The sequence below is a fragment of the Leptinotarsa decemlineata genome, unplaced genomic scaffold (genome assembly GCF_025532065.1).
Source record: "Leptinotarsa decemlineata unplaced genomic scaffold, Ldec_3_MD MMD2_tig00002974_RagTag_RagTag, whole genome shotgun sequence".
NCBI lineage: Eukaryota > Metazoa > Arthropoda > Insecta > Coleoptera > Chrysomelidae > Leptinotarsa > Leptinotarsa decemlineata.
Genome location: NW_027412578.1, coordinates 8,527,953 through 8,541,246, shown reverse-complemented (window position 1 = coordinate 8,541,246; position 13,294 = coordinate 8,527,953). Strand labels below are relative to the sequence as shown.

At 34.2% G+C, this 13,294-nt stretch overlaps 1 protein-coding gene across 1 annotated transcript in view; it reads left to right on the top strand.

The window, feature by feature from the left end:
• fzr (fizzy and cell division cycle 20 related) overlaps nt 1-13,294 on the top strand; it is a 70,604-nt gene that overhangs the window by 36,115 nt on the left and 21,195 nt on the right. The window contains exon 2 of the mRNA XM_023161614.2: nt 12,405-12,903. Within this exon, the coding sequence (XP_023017382.2) occupies nt 12,405-12,903 (499 nt within the window). The remainder of the gene's footprint in view (nt 1-12,404; nt 12,904-13,294) is intronic.

Here is a 13,294-nt window from a genome sequence, read left to right as displayed (position 1 = left end):
ATTCTAAAGTTAGAAAAATAATCAAATGAAATGAATATTTGTACTGCTAGTGATAGCTAGGAATCCCACGTTTGAAAGTTTCGACTTCTGAGGGTTGTCGTTTGTAGGGGGCGACAGCTGGTTAACGGAAATAGATACAGGGTGTTTTCGAAAACGATTGTTGAAGAAATACTGGCGTTTTTCTTTTTTTTTCGGGACGATTTGGACTAGAAGATATTTAGAGCCACGTGATTGTACCAACTCCAGAAGACGTAACAAAAAATACTGAATTCTGTACAACGACAATGCTCATTAACAAAGAATTAGCACATTCATAAGTGACTCGTTAGACAAACAACATCTTCGCCAAGTTTTGTATCGACTTGAATCCAAAATATCCATTTCGAGCACACGCAGAAGACGATGAACTTGCAGACTTGGCACTTTGAAACATGTCGATTTATTAAAATATCGCCACGATCATTATCGTCACAATCAGCATTATTCATTCCGTACGGAATTTAATGCAATACGGTTCTTCGGTCGTTTTCCTTATAGGAAAAACGATTTCCGCTGCAGGTATCAAGTTGATTGTAAATAGTTTCGCAATATCGGTGCGTTTTGACGAAGTGTCAGAGTATACGACTCGATATGTTTATTTTGAACTTGGGAAATCATTTTTTTAAAGATAGCATTCGTGTTTGATCGGTTTATCAGATGACACAACATGTGGTTTTAGAGCAAACACGATATATATTATACATTACGGGAATTTATTTCAGGCAATTTATAGGGCGATGCCAAATAGATTATTCGCCCACGTGTACCGAGAATAAGTTGGTGATTTATTGAATGAAAGTGATACAAAGCAAAGTATGAGATTATCACTTGAATCCTTTTGGGCATTACCAATAAAATATTTGATGAAACACATAGTTTTATAAAAACATAGTAGGAATGTGGCAACTCCTACAATAGTTTTCATGTACCCTTCACAGTATTCCTTCACAGGTGACGATGGAAATTGTGACGTTCAGTATTAGGTCATTCCGGTCTTTGAATTTCAGCAAAGCTAGTAAAATATATGGACTTTTCTGTAAGAATAGCGGATTTGAAAAAAAAAAGTAATATGTACTGTATTTTTACTGAAATATTATTTACTAGTTGTTGCCCGCGTAGAATTTTGTTTGTCACATTAAGTTTCGTGACAGATCATTTTAAACAAATAGTTGTTAACTCAAAACTTCAGGTTTCCAATTTCATAACTGACGAAATTCAATACAATTTTTAAACCCCTATTTTTCCCCTTGGGGGTGGAAATTCCTGATTCCGTTTCTTGATGCTTATTTACGCTATACAAAGAACCTACCTTCATATTTCAAAATTCTAGGTTCAGTAGCTTCGGCTGTACGTTAAGATAAGAGCGGGCGACAGCTGGTAATTTATATTTTTACCTTGAAAATACCGTAACTAAAAAAATATGCCTATACTGCACTAAGTAAGGAATAGCTTCGAGAATCGCAAAATTCGCAAAACTAACACAACCGTTCAGGTCGCGATCTCGGCGATAGCGCTTCATTGCTTAGACCGTCCCTCTACCCCCGCGCATCTTCCCCCGTCATCTTACAGTAGACGCGACACGTAATGGCTTGATGTGATGCGTCAAGTTAATCTTATCGTGATAACTTTTAAACGATTGGTCCAAATTACTTAGTGTAAAAGACAAAGTTTATCTAAATTAAATACTTAAAACGACAATTGTATCAATTTCAATAGGAATTTGACAGATATTCTAAAATGTGCGTTGTAAAAAAAGTATCCAATTCAATTATATTCATGGCTCAGTATTTTGCATATGCTGGCTACCACATAAGAGATAATAATAATAATAATAATTTATTAAATCTTTCATGATCACAGGTTGATATAGGATACGTCGACATTATACATATATCTTTACAAAAAGTGAGATACAACAAATAAATACATGCAAGTGTCACACAAACACAAGGAAAAAAAAAAGTACATTAAATATTTATACAATACACTCTCATCGACTTAGATATTCAACGACATTGTAAAAAGAACCCTAGCATCTAATTTGTAAATCAAACAATACTCTCTTTTGGCCAACAAAAATTTTATTTAAAGATGTGTGGCAACCCCATACAGCGATATTGTATGAGATGTGAGAATAAATTACGGCATAATAAACATTCAAAAGCTGATCAGTACTGAGTGTGGATGAAAGTTGCCGTATAACATAATACCACAGTTCACTTTCTTTCTGACCTGGCTCACAGCTGATATAGATATATGCTATCGCAGACTTGTATTTAGAACTACTGTTTGAGATAAACAATCTTGCGGTACATTATCTGCATGTAACTCTAACAGTATAGGCAGCGCACGCCAAGACAGCTCTCAGATTGCAAGAATTTTTCTGACTCACTTAATACTTATCGTTATATTGTGACCAAAATTACACAAAACCTTTGTAAATTGTAGCCTTTATGTTTATTCTGATGTATAAGCTGTATTTATGTAAAGTTTCATCTAAATCCGTTCAGTCGTTTAGGCGTGAAAGAGCCACAAACATACACATTTATATTAGTATATAGATATAGATAAATCTTTCAATGACAATTTGGTATATCGCTGTTAGATTTGCAGTGTCATGGTCGGTAATATTTTTACTGTCATTATGTTAATAATGTTTTCGGTACTCAGTATTTTCATCGGCAACCTCATTTTTGAGAAAACCACCTAAGAGCTAGTATAATCTTTACTAAAAGCATTTGTCTCTTTTTTCAAAGTGTTTTAGTCGACACATACGAACAGTACAACTGGGTCACCACTACATTCGGAAAATGATAACATTTATAGTTTTCAAATTTATTCAACCTATATTGATTATTTATCAAGCACGCTGAAATTGTTTTGAACACATAAGCTTCGTTGTTCGTTCTACTTTACCAACTTTAATAATATTATCATTTTTTGAGGTCAATTATTGATTTGTCATTAGATTCCTCGAAAAATTATTTTGTATACGGTATGTATGTTTGTGTTCCGTAAAATATGTCTTAATATTTCGTTATTATGACCGAAAGAGATCTACTTTTCTGGCTTGAGTTGAAAAAAAAATGATTAATTAATATTTTAGATCAAATTCCAAAGATTTTGCGATGGGGCAGAAAACTTCATGAAAAATAGAAGGATCGTATGTAACAAATACACTGCCTCAGTTATGTGTCTCATTATACTGTCTCAGATATGTGTCCCATAATACTGACACATTTATGTGTCCCATTATACTGACACATTTATGTGTCCCATTATACTGCATCGGTTATATGTCTCATAATACTTACCCTGTTATGTGTTCTGTTTTATATGCCCTATAATACTTCCATAGTTATGTGTCCAACTATACAGTCTCAGATTTGTCCCACAATACCGCCACAGTTATGTGTCCCATTATAGTGTCTCAGTTTTATGTTCCATAATACTTACCCATACTTACTATAATACTGCCATAGTTATGTGTCCAATGATACTGTACCAGATGAATGTTCCCCGATACTGCCACAGTTATGTGTCCCATTATACTGCCTCAGTTATATGTCCCATAATACTTACCCTGTTATGTGTTCTCTTTTATATGCCCTATACTACCATAGTTATGTGGCCCAACTATACTGTCTCAGATTTGTCCCACAATACCGCCACAGTTATGTGTCCCATTATACTGTCTCAGTTATATGTTCCATAATACTTACCCAGTTATGTGTCCTCATTTATATGTCCTATAATACTGCCATAGTTATGTGTCCAATGATACTGTACCAGATGTATGTTCCCCGATACTGCCACAGTTATGTGTCCCATTATACTACCTCAGTTATATGTCTCGTTATACTGTCTAAGTTATGTGTCCCATTTATGTATTAATTCATTATCGTTATTAAAAACTGGTTGAATTGATTATCAAATTTACTGTGAAAAGAAATCATAATTGACGACTATAATAGCCTTATTTGAGAACACTTTTATGGCCTCATATTTCGAGTCTCAACGTCGCAGTTCGATTTCCATTTCACTGATTAAAGTCTGAGCTCATTCTAAAACAATTTTTCACACAAGTGGTTATTCTAACGAAAATTATAGATGTAAAACTCTGTTTTGCTGTAAAACTCTATTTTGTTGGCCTAACCTTCAATTTTTCCATCGGTTCGACGGAAATAATCATTGTAAAGATATACTTTCTTATCAGTTACTGTTTTAGTCGCACTTATAATGGCTTCAAGTGAAGTATCAGTCAGAACAAGTAACAAAAAATGAAATCGTTCACGAGCAATGTACCTTTATTACGGAAATTACAATAAAATGTTTTTAATTGTTTGTAATAACAGTTATGCCCAAATACACAAAATATATTTCTATTAAAATTTGTATTGAATTTTTGTAAGTTTTGAGTTACTTCCACATGATATATTTTGTCATGTGGATATTCAAAGTAGCCACTTACATATTCAAAGTAGCCACAGTCATATATTATCTCTTTGGTATAACTTCAAATTGTAATATGGCACAAATATTGGCAGAAAAAACTCGGAAGACTGTCATCCTCGGCTCATTGCGTTTGCTCAGGGTGTATGCTTCTTGGACCCAATGATCACTTACCTCACTTACAATATTCAAAAATATACAACATAAGGTATAAACTTCTGTGCATATGAATGAAACAGTAAATTTAAGGGTAAACTCTTATGCATAGAACAGATCTTAAAAAAAACAGAAAAGAAAAATCCAATTGTCTAGGGTCTGGGGAACGAGGTGGCATTCGTGGATCATCCCAACCATTCAAAACTTTACTGGTAGAATTGTCAGGACATGCAATATGTGTTATGTTCAAAATATGTTTTTCCGTTAACCAGCTGTCACACTCCTAGGAACGACAACAATGACTTGTTATACAAATATTCTTTTAATTCAGGTAACTTGTGCCATTCATGAATTTTCGAAATAAAATGGATTCATTGATTTCATATTTGATATACCACATCAACCGTTCAGTTTTTGATAGGATTGGTTTTTGCTATAGATAAAAAACTTCAAATTTTTAAGAGAATACAGCTATTCATTGTAAAAGTGAATCTTTGTTGAATATCTTTGCAACAAACATTCAGTTAGCGGTTGACTAAAAAATATAAATCCAAGTATATTTTACAAATACGATTCAATGGAGGAAAATGATGCTAAAGAAGTAGCGACTTTGAATATGAAATTGAAAATTTTCTCCAAATAAAAAAAGTTATTGAAATGAATTTAATATTTTGTTACCTACCTTGACTTGAACTCATTCTAAATGTATCCCTGAAACCAAACAATTAGTTATTTCGAAGTGTACAGGGGAGCTCAAAAAATGTGACATATCGAAGTTGTTTTTTCTTAATGGAACACCCTGTATTTCGTTAAACTTTTGAATAGGTCAGGAAAAATAATATGATTCCATACAAGGTACTATGTACCTAACTATAACCGGTCTCGTGTTACATATTTATGAAAATGCTACGTACAATTGGAAACTAAATAACATCGAATTCGAATTCCTCTCAAGCATTAAAGAGGTTTTTGGGTTATCGATTTCGATGAAACCCGTTTCTCAATATTATACAGATTGTTCGACAATTCAAAATTTTCCGACAAAGATAACTTTATAATTTCAAATAAAACCCCCTGTATATTTTTTTGGTCTGATCAATATAAAATGCAATTACCTTTCATTTCACTTTGGGGTTCCCTATACCTAACCTGAATAGTTTTTCAAATATTGGCTTTTTCAAATAGCAGTTCTTATTTCAATGCATTCTTCGAATCAAGATAGCTTTGAAACGGGTTTTATCGAAATCAATAGCCAAAAACCTCTTTTATGCTTGGTCAGAATTTGAAAGGAAGATTACTATACATTTTGATGTTATTTAGTTTCTTTCCAATTTTCATAAAAAAAATCAATATAAGGTACATAGTACCTGGGTGTTACATTTAAAAAAACACAATTTTGATATGTCACACTTTTTGAGCAACTCTGTAGACTCCAAAATAATTACCTTCTGCAGCCTTAATATACATATAATGAAATGAAGAAATTCCCGAAAAAAAAATCAGTGTTGGTGTACAGGGACCATGTCGTATGGGGTTCCCCACTCTTTATAGTAATCAGCTGGAAAGATGCAAAAAATTGAAGTTTGGAAAAAAAGAAACAGCATCAACGTATAGAGTACAAAAGTCTCTACCGATCAGTATATACTACGTCACAGTAGAATACATCTGCATCAGTGCTCTGGCTAATACCACGACGGATATTTTCTCAAATCCGATGAACAAAAATGAATGTGAATAAAAGTTTTGTTACTTTTTTCTATGAATTCCAATGTTTCCATTCATCATCGAAGTGAACTGACACGTGAAAAGAAACAAGTACATCTTCAGAAAACTGATTCGCTGATAAAAATGGTGACTTCAGAAGTTCGTCGCGATAATTTCAGTTCTAACGACTTTTTTATATTTATTTCCTTTGCACAGAGAAATTCAATCGTACAACATCTGTTTTCCAAAAATAAATTTCTTGAAAATTGTTACTCATTGCAGCTCAGGTGGAGATGAAAAGGCTATTTTCGACAGTGTTGGCTGCTGTTTCAGTTCAAGGGACTGACTCGGTGTTGCTTTATAGTTCACATCACTCATTTTTATGCGAATTATTTATACTAGAAGCATTTTCACCGTGACGTAGAAAATCATAGATCGCCGACGCAGATTAAAACTTTCAAACCGTTAGAATTACTTATAGGTACTTATATGCTATCAGGGCCGGCTTATGCCCTTTTGACCATCGGTCGGCACGTGCCTTTCTATTGTTTCGAAGAAAATAGTAACTTTAACACACACTAGCAATTATAATAATGTTTATTACCAACACGTACAGAGTACAAATAGAAACAGTGTCAATATTACCTAATTATGAATAAGGAAAAATTAAAATAATTAAATAAGATTAGGATAATATAATTTTTAGAGTGGCAAATTTTCATTCAATGACATGAAAGTTTTGACTTTGTCTTGCATTAAAACTATGTACAGATGAGTACAAAATAAGGATATGCCTATTAATAAATTGATGGATGTAGCTGTTACTACGTGGTAGGAATTCATAATGAAGAAAAGAGAATTGCAACTTTTTGTGTTTTTTACCACTTTCATTTGTAACTAATGCTACAGCAGTTTTGTCCTATAAGGACATTTTCAAACTTATAGGACCTTATAGGACGAAACTGCTGTAACGTTAGTTACAAATGGAAATGGTGAAAAACAGAAAGTTTCAATTCTCTTTTCTTCGATATGCCTATTATTGAAAATGAAGAAGCATTAACATAACAATCTGCACTGATAGCAGACAAGCCCTGTTAGCCTTGAACAGACAACTTGTTACCTCAGGGCTAGTACTAGAGTGCCACCAAGATTTAGCCGAAGCCTCGGTAGGTAATAACATTATCCCGAAGTGGACTAATAGTCCAGTCATTTTAGGGGGTTTGCCAGGAAAGTTGACATACCCAGCTGTAAATTTGTATAAACTTTGTATTTTGGCATCATAAAAGTATTCTCAAAATTCACATATGATTCGACAGCCGCAACTTCAAAAATTGGGGGTCAAAAGTCAAAAAAACCGACTTTTTGCACGTTTTTTGGCAATATCTCGTTTCCAATGAGTTTCATGCTAATTGTATTTATTATCAATATTATAGAGAATTAAATTCTCTACCAACTTTTGTTTCAAACATTTTTTCATACGTTGAATCGTTTTTGAGATAGAAAGCAGCGCGAGCGCAGATTAAATATTATTTGAAATCAACTGGTTGTCCCGATTGAAATCAGCTCATTTAAGGTTGATAAATTATTACTTAATAAACAATCATAAATAATTGCCATGTTTTATTAACAAATACATTATATTTAAATATTTCTTTCATTAATTATTTATTTTCAATTAAGTATCAATTTATTTAATAACACTTACCTGTCCGTGTATTATAAAATTGTAGAGGGAAAAATATATATTACATTATAATTTAAATCTAATCTATAGTAATTATTCTTTAATAAATGAAAATGAATAGAAAAGAAATAAATGTTTAAATAATATTTTTATTAAAAAATCTCATTTGGTACATTAGTGAATGACAAAATTAAAAAAACAGATGAAATAATTAAAAGAATAGTGAGTTTCAATTTCAATTTTCTTCTTCTTCATGGTCGAGTAAAATTTCTTGTTCAAGAGGTAGTGTACGCCCAATTAAAATCACAAGTAAATCAATATCTTCACCGACTATAATTGCTGTTCTTTGACGTTCAGACTCTTCAATAGCTGTCTCAAAGAAGTAACTGTGTACATAGATGTGTAAATAATTCAAAGAAGTAGCTTTCAGACACAAATCTGGAAGAAAAAGCCCTCCCGAAACAGCTACTATCATATAAGCATTGAATTACACGAAAGAAAAACTCTTTCGAAACAAATACTATTATATGAACACTGAATTATACAGAAACAATTTTCTCTGCTCAGTTTGTATTCCAAACATTCGTTATGGAATTAAATAAGATATCATTCACAGGATTTCTACACAATATACTGAATGTAACGTAAAAATTTCACTTACGTGGAACACCGTCATCCTCACTGGTAGACATCGATGTTTCGCCGTAAGATACTTGTCCGATATCTGAATGACATCTGGATCAGTTCCCTAATGAATGTTCGGAATACCAACTGAGTAGAGAAAAATGTTTTGTGTATGATTCAGTGTTCATAGAAAAGTATTTGTTTCGAAAGAGTTTTTCTTTCGTGTACTTCAATATTTATATGAAAGTAGCTGTTTCAGTAGGGCTTTTTCTTCCAGTTGGTGTGAAAGTTACTTCCTTGCATGATCTACACATCTATGTTTAGAGTCATTTTTTAAAAATTGATTGCTTCCTTTCTTTGGAAGATTTCCAGATTTTTTTGTATCAAAATGGAGTAGTAGAAAGCCAAAAATGTTCTTCCCAAAAATTAATCAGTCCTAAAAATATAGCCCTTTCAATTTGAAAATTGATACTGATTCTGATCTTGAAGTTGACGAAAAAAAAAAAGAATAACTGAAATTATTAATCTCATTGAGAATGAGTGACCTAATTCGATTTTAGTGGAAAAAAGTTTACGACGGGGGGCTATAGTCGAAGAATGACCTCTGAGATTCAAGCCTATGTGGCGACAGATTATTTTTCAGACAGAGTTGCCTTTATTCCACACCTCATTGTAAAGGTATGGAATAATACTGGAATGGAAATACAAAGGACACTTTTTGATTTTTAACAGAAGCAGAATATTTTTTTAACAAACTCTTTTGTTGTTTTACAAAATATTCGCTTCAAGATTGTTCACTGCATTGCTGCTTTTTGGAATTATGCCACAACGAGGTTCATCATTGACAGTTGTAAAAAGTATTTTCAGATATAGTGCATTACTAAAGTTGAACAAAGGGATTCTTTACATTTTTGTGGTCTCTGGCTCTTAGAACCTCAAGAAATCTTATGAGTGGATGCCATTTTGTTACAAACGTATTTTTTTCAACTATATTGTCAGTTGCCGCTGATTCTTAAAGTAATGAAAAGCTATATTTACGAAAATGGAGATGCTACAATACCGTGGCGCCATCTGAAGGTCGTTTGCAAAAACATAAAATGCATCTCTCGTTTTTTTGAGATAAAATTAGTGTATTTTATTAGAACTGTTTATAATAGGGTTAATTGGTTACTTTTCAATGTGTAACTGAATATATAAACTATAAGGAAGAAAAAAAGTGTAATAAATCATTGCCTACGGATCTAAATTATGGACAAGATCTAAAGAGCTCATATTTTTCAGATATACCATACGAATACCTTGCATTTCCTGATGCACTCGAATGCTTAATTCATGAATAAAATTACATAAATCCATGTAGACAGCGTATAACTAGATTGAATCAGAAATGTGTTTCGTTGATATTATAATTAGACTCGAATATTTATCAAACACTTCTCGGGTCAACCGTAAAGTTCGGAGAACTTCGACTTATTGTTTCTTTAAAAAAATCTGACGTTCAACATTTTTTACGGTCCGATGATACGTCTATGAACAAAAATTTGAAATATTTATCTTGGATGTCAATGTACTTCAATACCTGTCGTGGTATTAGCCAGGGATTTTTCTTTATTTATGCAGGCCATCCTAATGTAACGATAATTATCTTCGATGATACCCGAAAAATGCGAAAGGTTGGCTCTCTACGACCTTCACCATCAATAATCAATACTGCATATCATGTCAATACTGCAATCACTACATATTTTTATACAGTTATACATTTACATGTTATAACGAACAAAGAAAAATACATATTAGTTGAAGAAAACACATTAATAAGTACATGAATGAAGAAGAATAATGGAAAATATTGAAATCAAACATTTCACAATCTGTGCAACTTTAAACTTCGTATAAATGTAACATCGTCAACCCTCAGGTAATTAAAGTCATTTCATAGAAGCAAAGCAATTAAATATTTAGAAGGAACTGTATTGAATACAAATCGAATTTCATGGAAGTAATACACCGTCAGGAGAAAACAAATGTTCTAATATGTAGAGCTGTTGAATAAGGTTATTGATAGATCAAAGGTCACCTGTAAAAATGGCATGATCTGAACGTGATTTTTCACAGGTTCAGTGCTTATTGGTCGACGGATTTCAGCCTTCGGCCGTTTTCACACTGACAAATAATGTCAGCTCACATTTTCACTTCTCCTTGTGCTATAATCTCATTTCAATCCTGTCAAAAGCTGTTTTGTTCGCATCAGTCTTACTCTAGAGCTGTCATTTCTGCCAATAGTTGTTCTCTATCTCTCTCTGCTCAATCAAAATATGACGAGCAGAGACAGCGAACAACTGTTTGGCGGTAATGACTTTACAGGCAACAAAACGCACCTATTATTAATGATACATGAGTTCTCGATTGATGTTTGGTCACAGAATACCTTGCAGAAGTGCCACTCATTCGAAGGCATCTTGATGTTGAGGATTCAAGTTTCTGTGTGAGGTATATTGTGTGTTAGAGGTGCCTAATGTCATTTTTAGCTCAAATAGTTCAAATTATTTGAAACTCATTATTGCAATCGGGAATTATCACGATGTCATCTCGGCAAGTTGTTGTGTCAAAATTTTAACCAAGCTACGATACGTTTATCTCTAAGATCATCTCCTGTTCTGTGCTGAGTGTCACTTCTGTCAGATGTTCTGTGGTTTGGTATGAACAGCAGTTGACATAAAACTGACAGCAATTTGTAAAACAGTGTTTGTGACTAACAGCTTTCGGCGGTTGAATGCGGTAGCAGTAATTGCTGAATACAGGTGATGGATAAAATTAAAGAGGTTTTTTTCACTGAATAATTACGCAGTGTTATCCGACAGGAGCCAGATTTTGTCTGAATAAATCACTTGGCAATAAAATTTTAACTCTGGAAGGAATATATTAAAAAAACGTTTGATTACTGTAACTGTTTATATAAAGATTTAGTATTTTGGTCATGTAACATTTATTTATATCTAGTACACGTGAAGTTGATAATGCACTTCTGTGAAATGTTATTTGTGTTATTATAATACTATTAGATACAATGACGACTACCAATGCGTTTATTGTACGCGGCAATTTTCAAAGTTTTGCAATCACGTTTTCAGTAATTACACGTCCTCTTCTCAATATTATATGTCATGAAATACCTGAAACATGTACGACCATTTTTACGTGAATATGGTCGAATGTTGGAAAGTCTTCAGTAATGAACATTTATAAAGTACGACTCGTCTATGAAATGGCTGGAGGTGACTTTGATCGAAAAACTGAATTTTGCCAGTATGTGATAGACGAAAATGATAATAATACTAAAATATTTATTGCGAACTCTGTCTTTCTCTGTAGTTTTCAGTGCAAAGTAATTTTTTGAAATCGGGTCCTAAAAATAACACATTTGTAATCCGTTCCGTGGATTTAGTGTTCTGTCGTTCACAAAGATGGCCTCTTCATGAAGGGAGATGTCACCGCTTTCACTTACCCGGGCTTATCCTAAGGATAACTAGTGAAAGTGGTTCAGCCTAGCAACACTGATGAAACCTATGACGTGTCGAAACAGCGCTCTCTAGTGTTGGATCATAAATGCTTTGTTTCTTGAGCTTTGGTTTCAACCATTCAGTTAGTAACGAATATTACTTTATGAACACAATGTAAAATAAAACACCCGTATGTACGAATTATGCAACACCTCATACTGAATCTACTTCTTCTTTTTCAGAATAAAAAAACCCCCATAAAATCCCAGTCTAGTCCGTACTCCCTGTCGCCGCTGAGCACGAGCAGCCAACGCCTCCTCCGATCGCCCCACAAAGCCACCCGGAAGATCTCCCGCATACCCTTCAAAGTCCTTGATGCCCCCGAGCTCCAGGACGACTTCTACCTCAACCTCGTCGACTGGTCCGTCCAGAACGTGCTCAGCGTCGGTCTCGGTAGCTGCGTCTATCTCTGGTCGGCGTGCACCAGCCAGGTCACCAGGTTATGCGATCTCTCGAGCGACGGCAACGTCGTCACGTCGGTGGCGTGGAGCGAGCGAGGTCATCTGGTGGCCGTCGGCACACACAACGGCTACGTCACTGTCTGGGACGTCGCCGTCAACAAGCAGGTGAACAAACTCCAGGGACACACCGCTAGGGTGGGAGCCCTCGCATGGAATGGGGACGTACTGAGCTCAGGAAGCAGGGATAGACTGATTCTGCAGAGGGATACGAGGACGCCACGTAAGTAGAATTTATTAGAATTTATTAGCCTCGAAGGATCACGGTGCTTCAGAATTTTATTTTTCCATAGTGCAGACTTTGAACTAGGAATTTTGACTTTAAACTTGAAATTTCGAGTTTAGACTTGGAATTCCAACCTTGAACTTCCGGAATTTCGGATTTGAACTTGGCATTTCGGGTTTTAACTGGAAATTCCCAGTTTGAAGTCTTGAAATTCCGAGATTGAAAAGTTTAACGAGTTTGGGCTTTGACAATTTCAAGTTGAAAGTCGGAACTCGAAATTACTACTTAAATTCGAAATTCCGAGTGGGATTGAATCAAATAAGCGAATGAATGTCATTATGTACTGTCATCGATGACATGAGTAGATTCAACTCCTTTCTGACAGAAA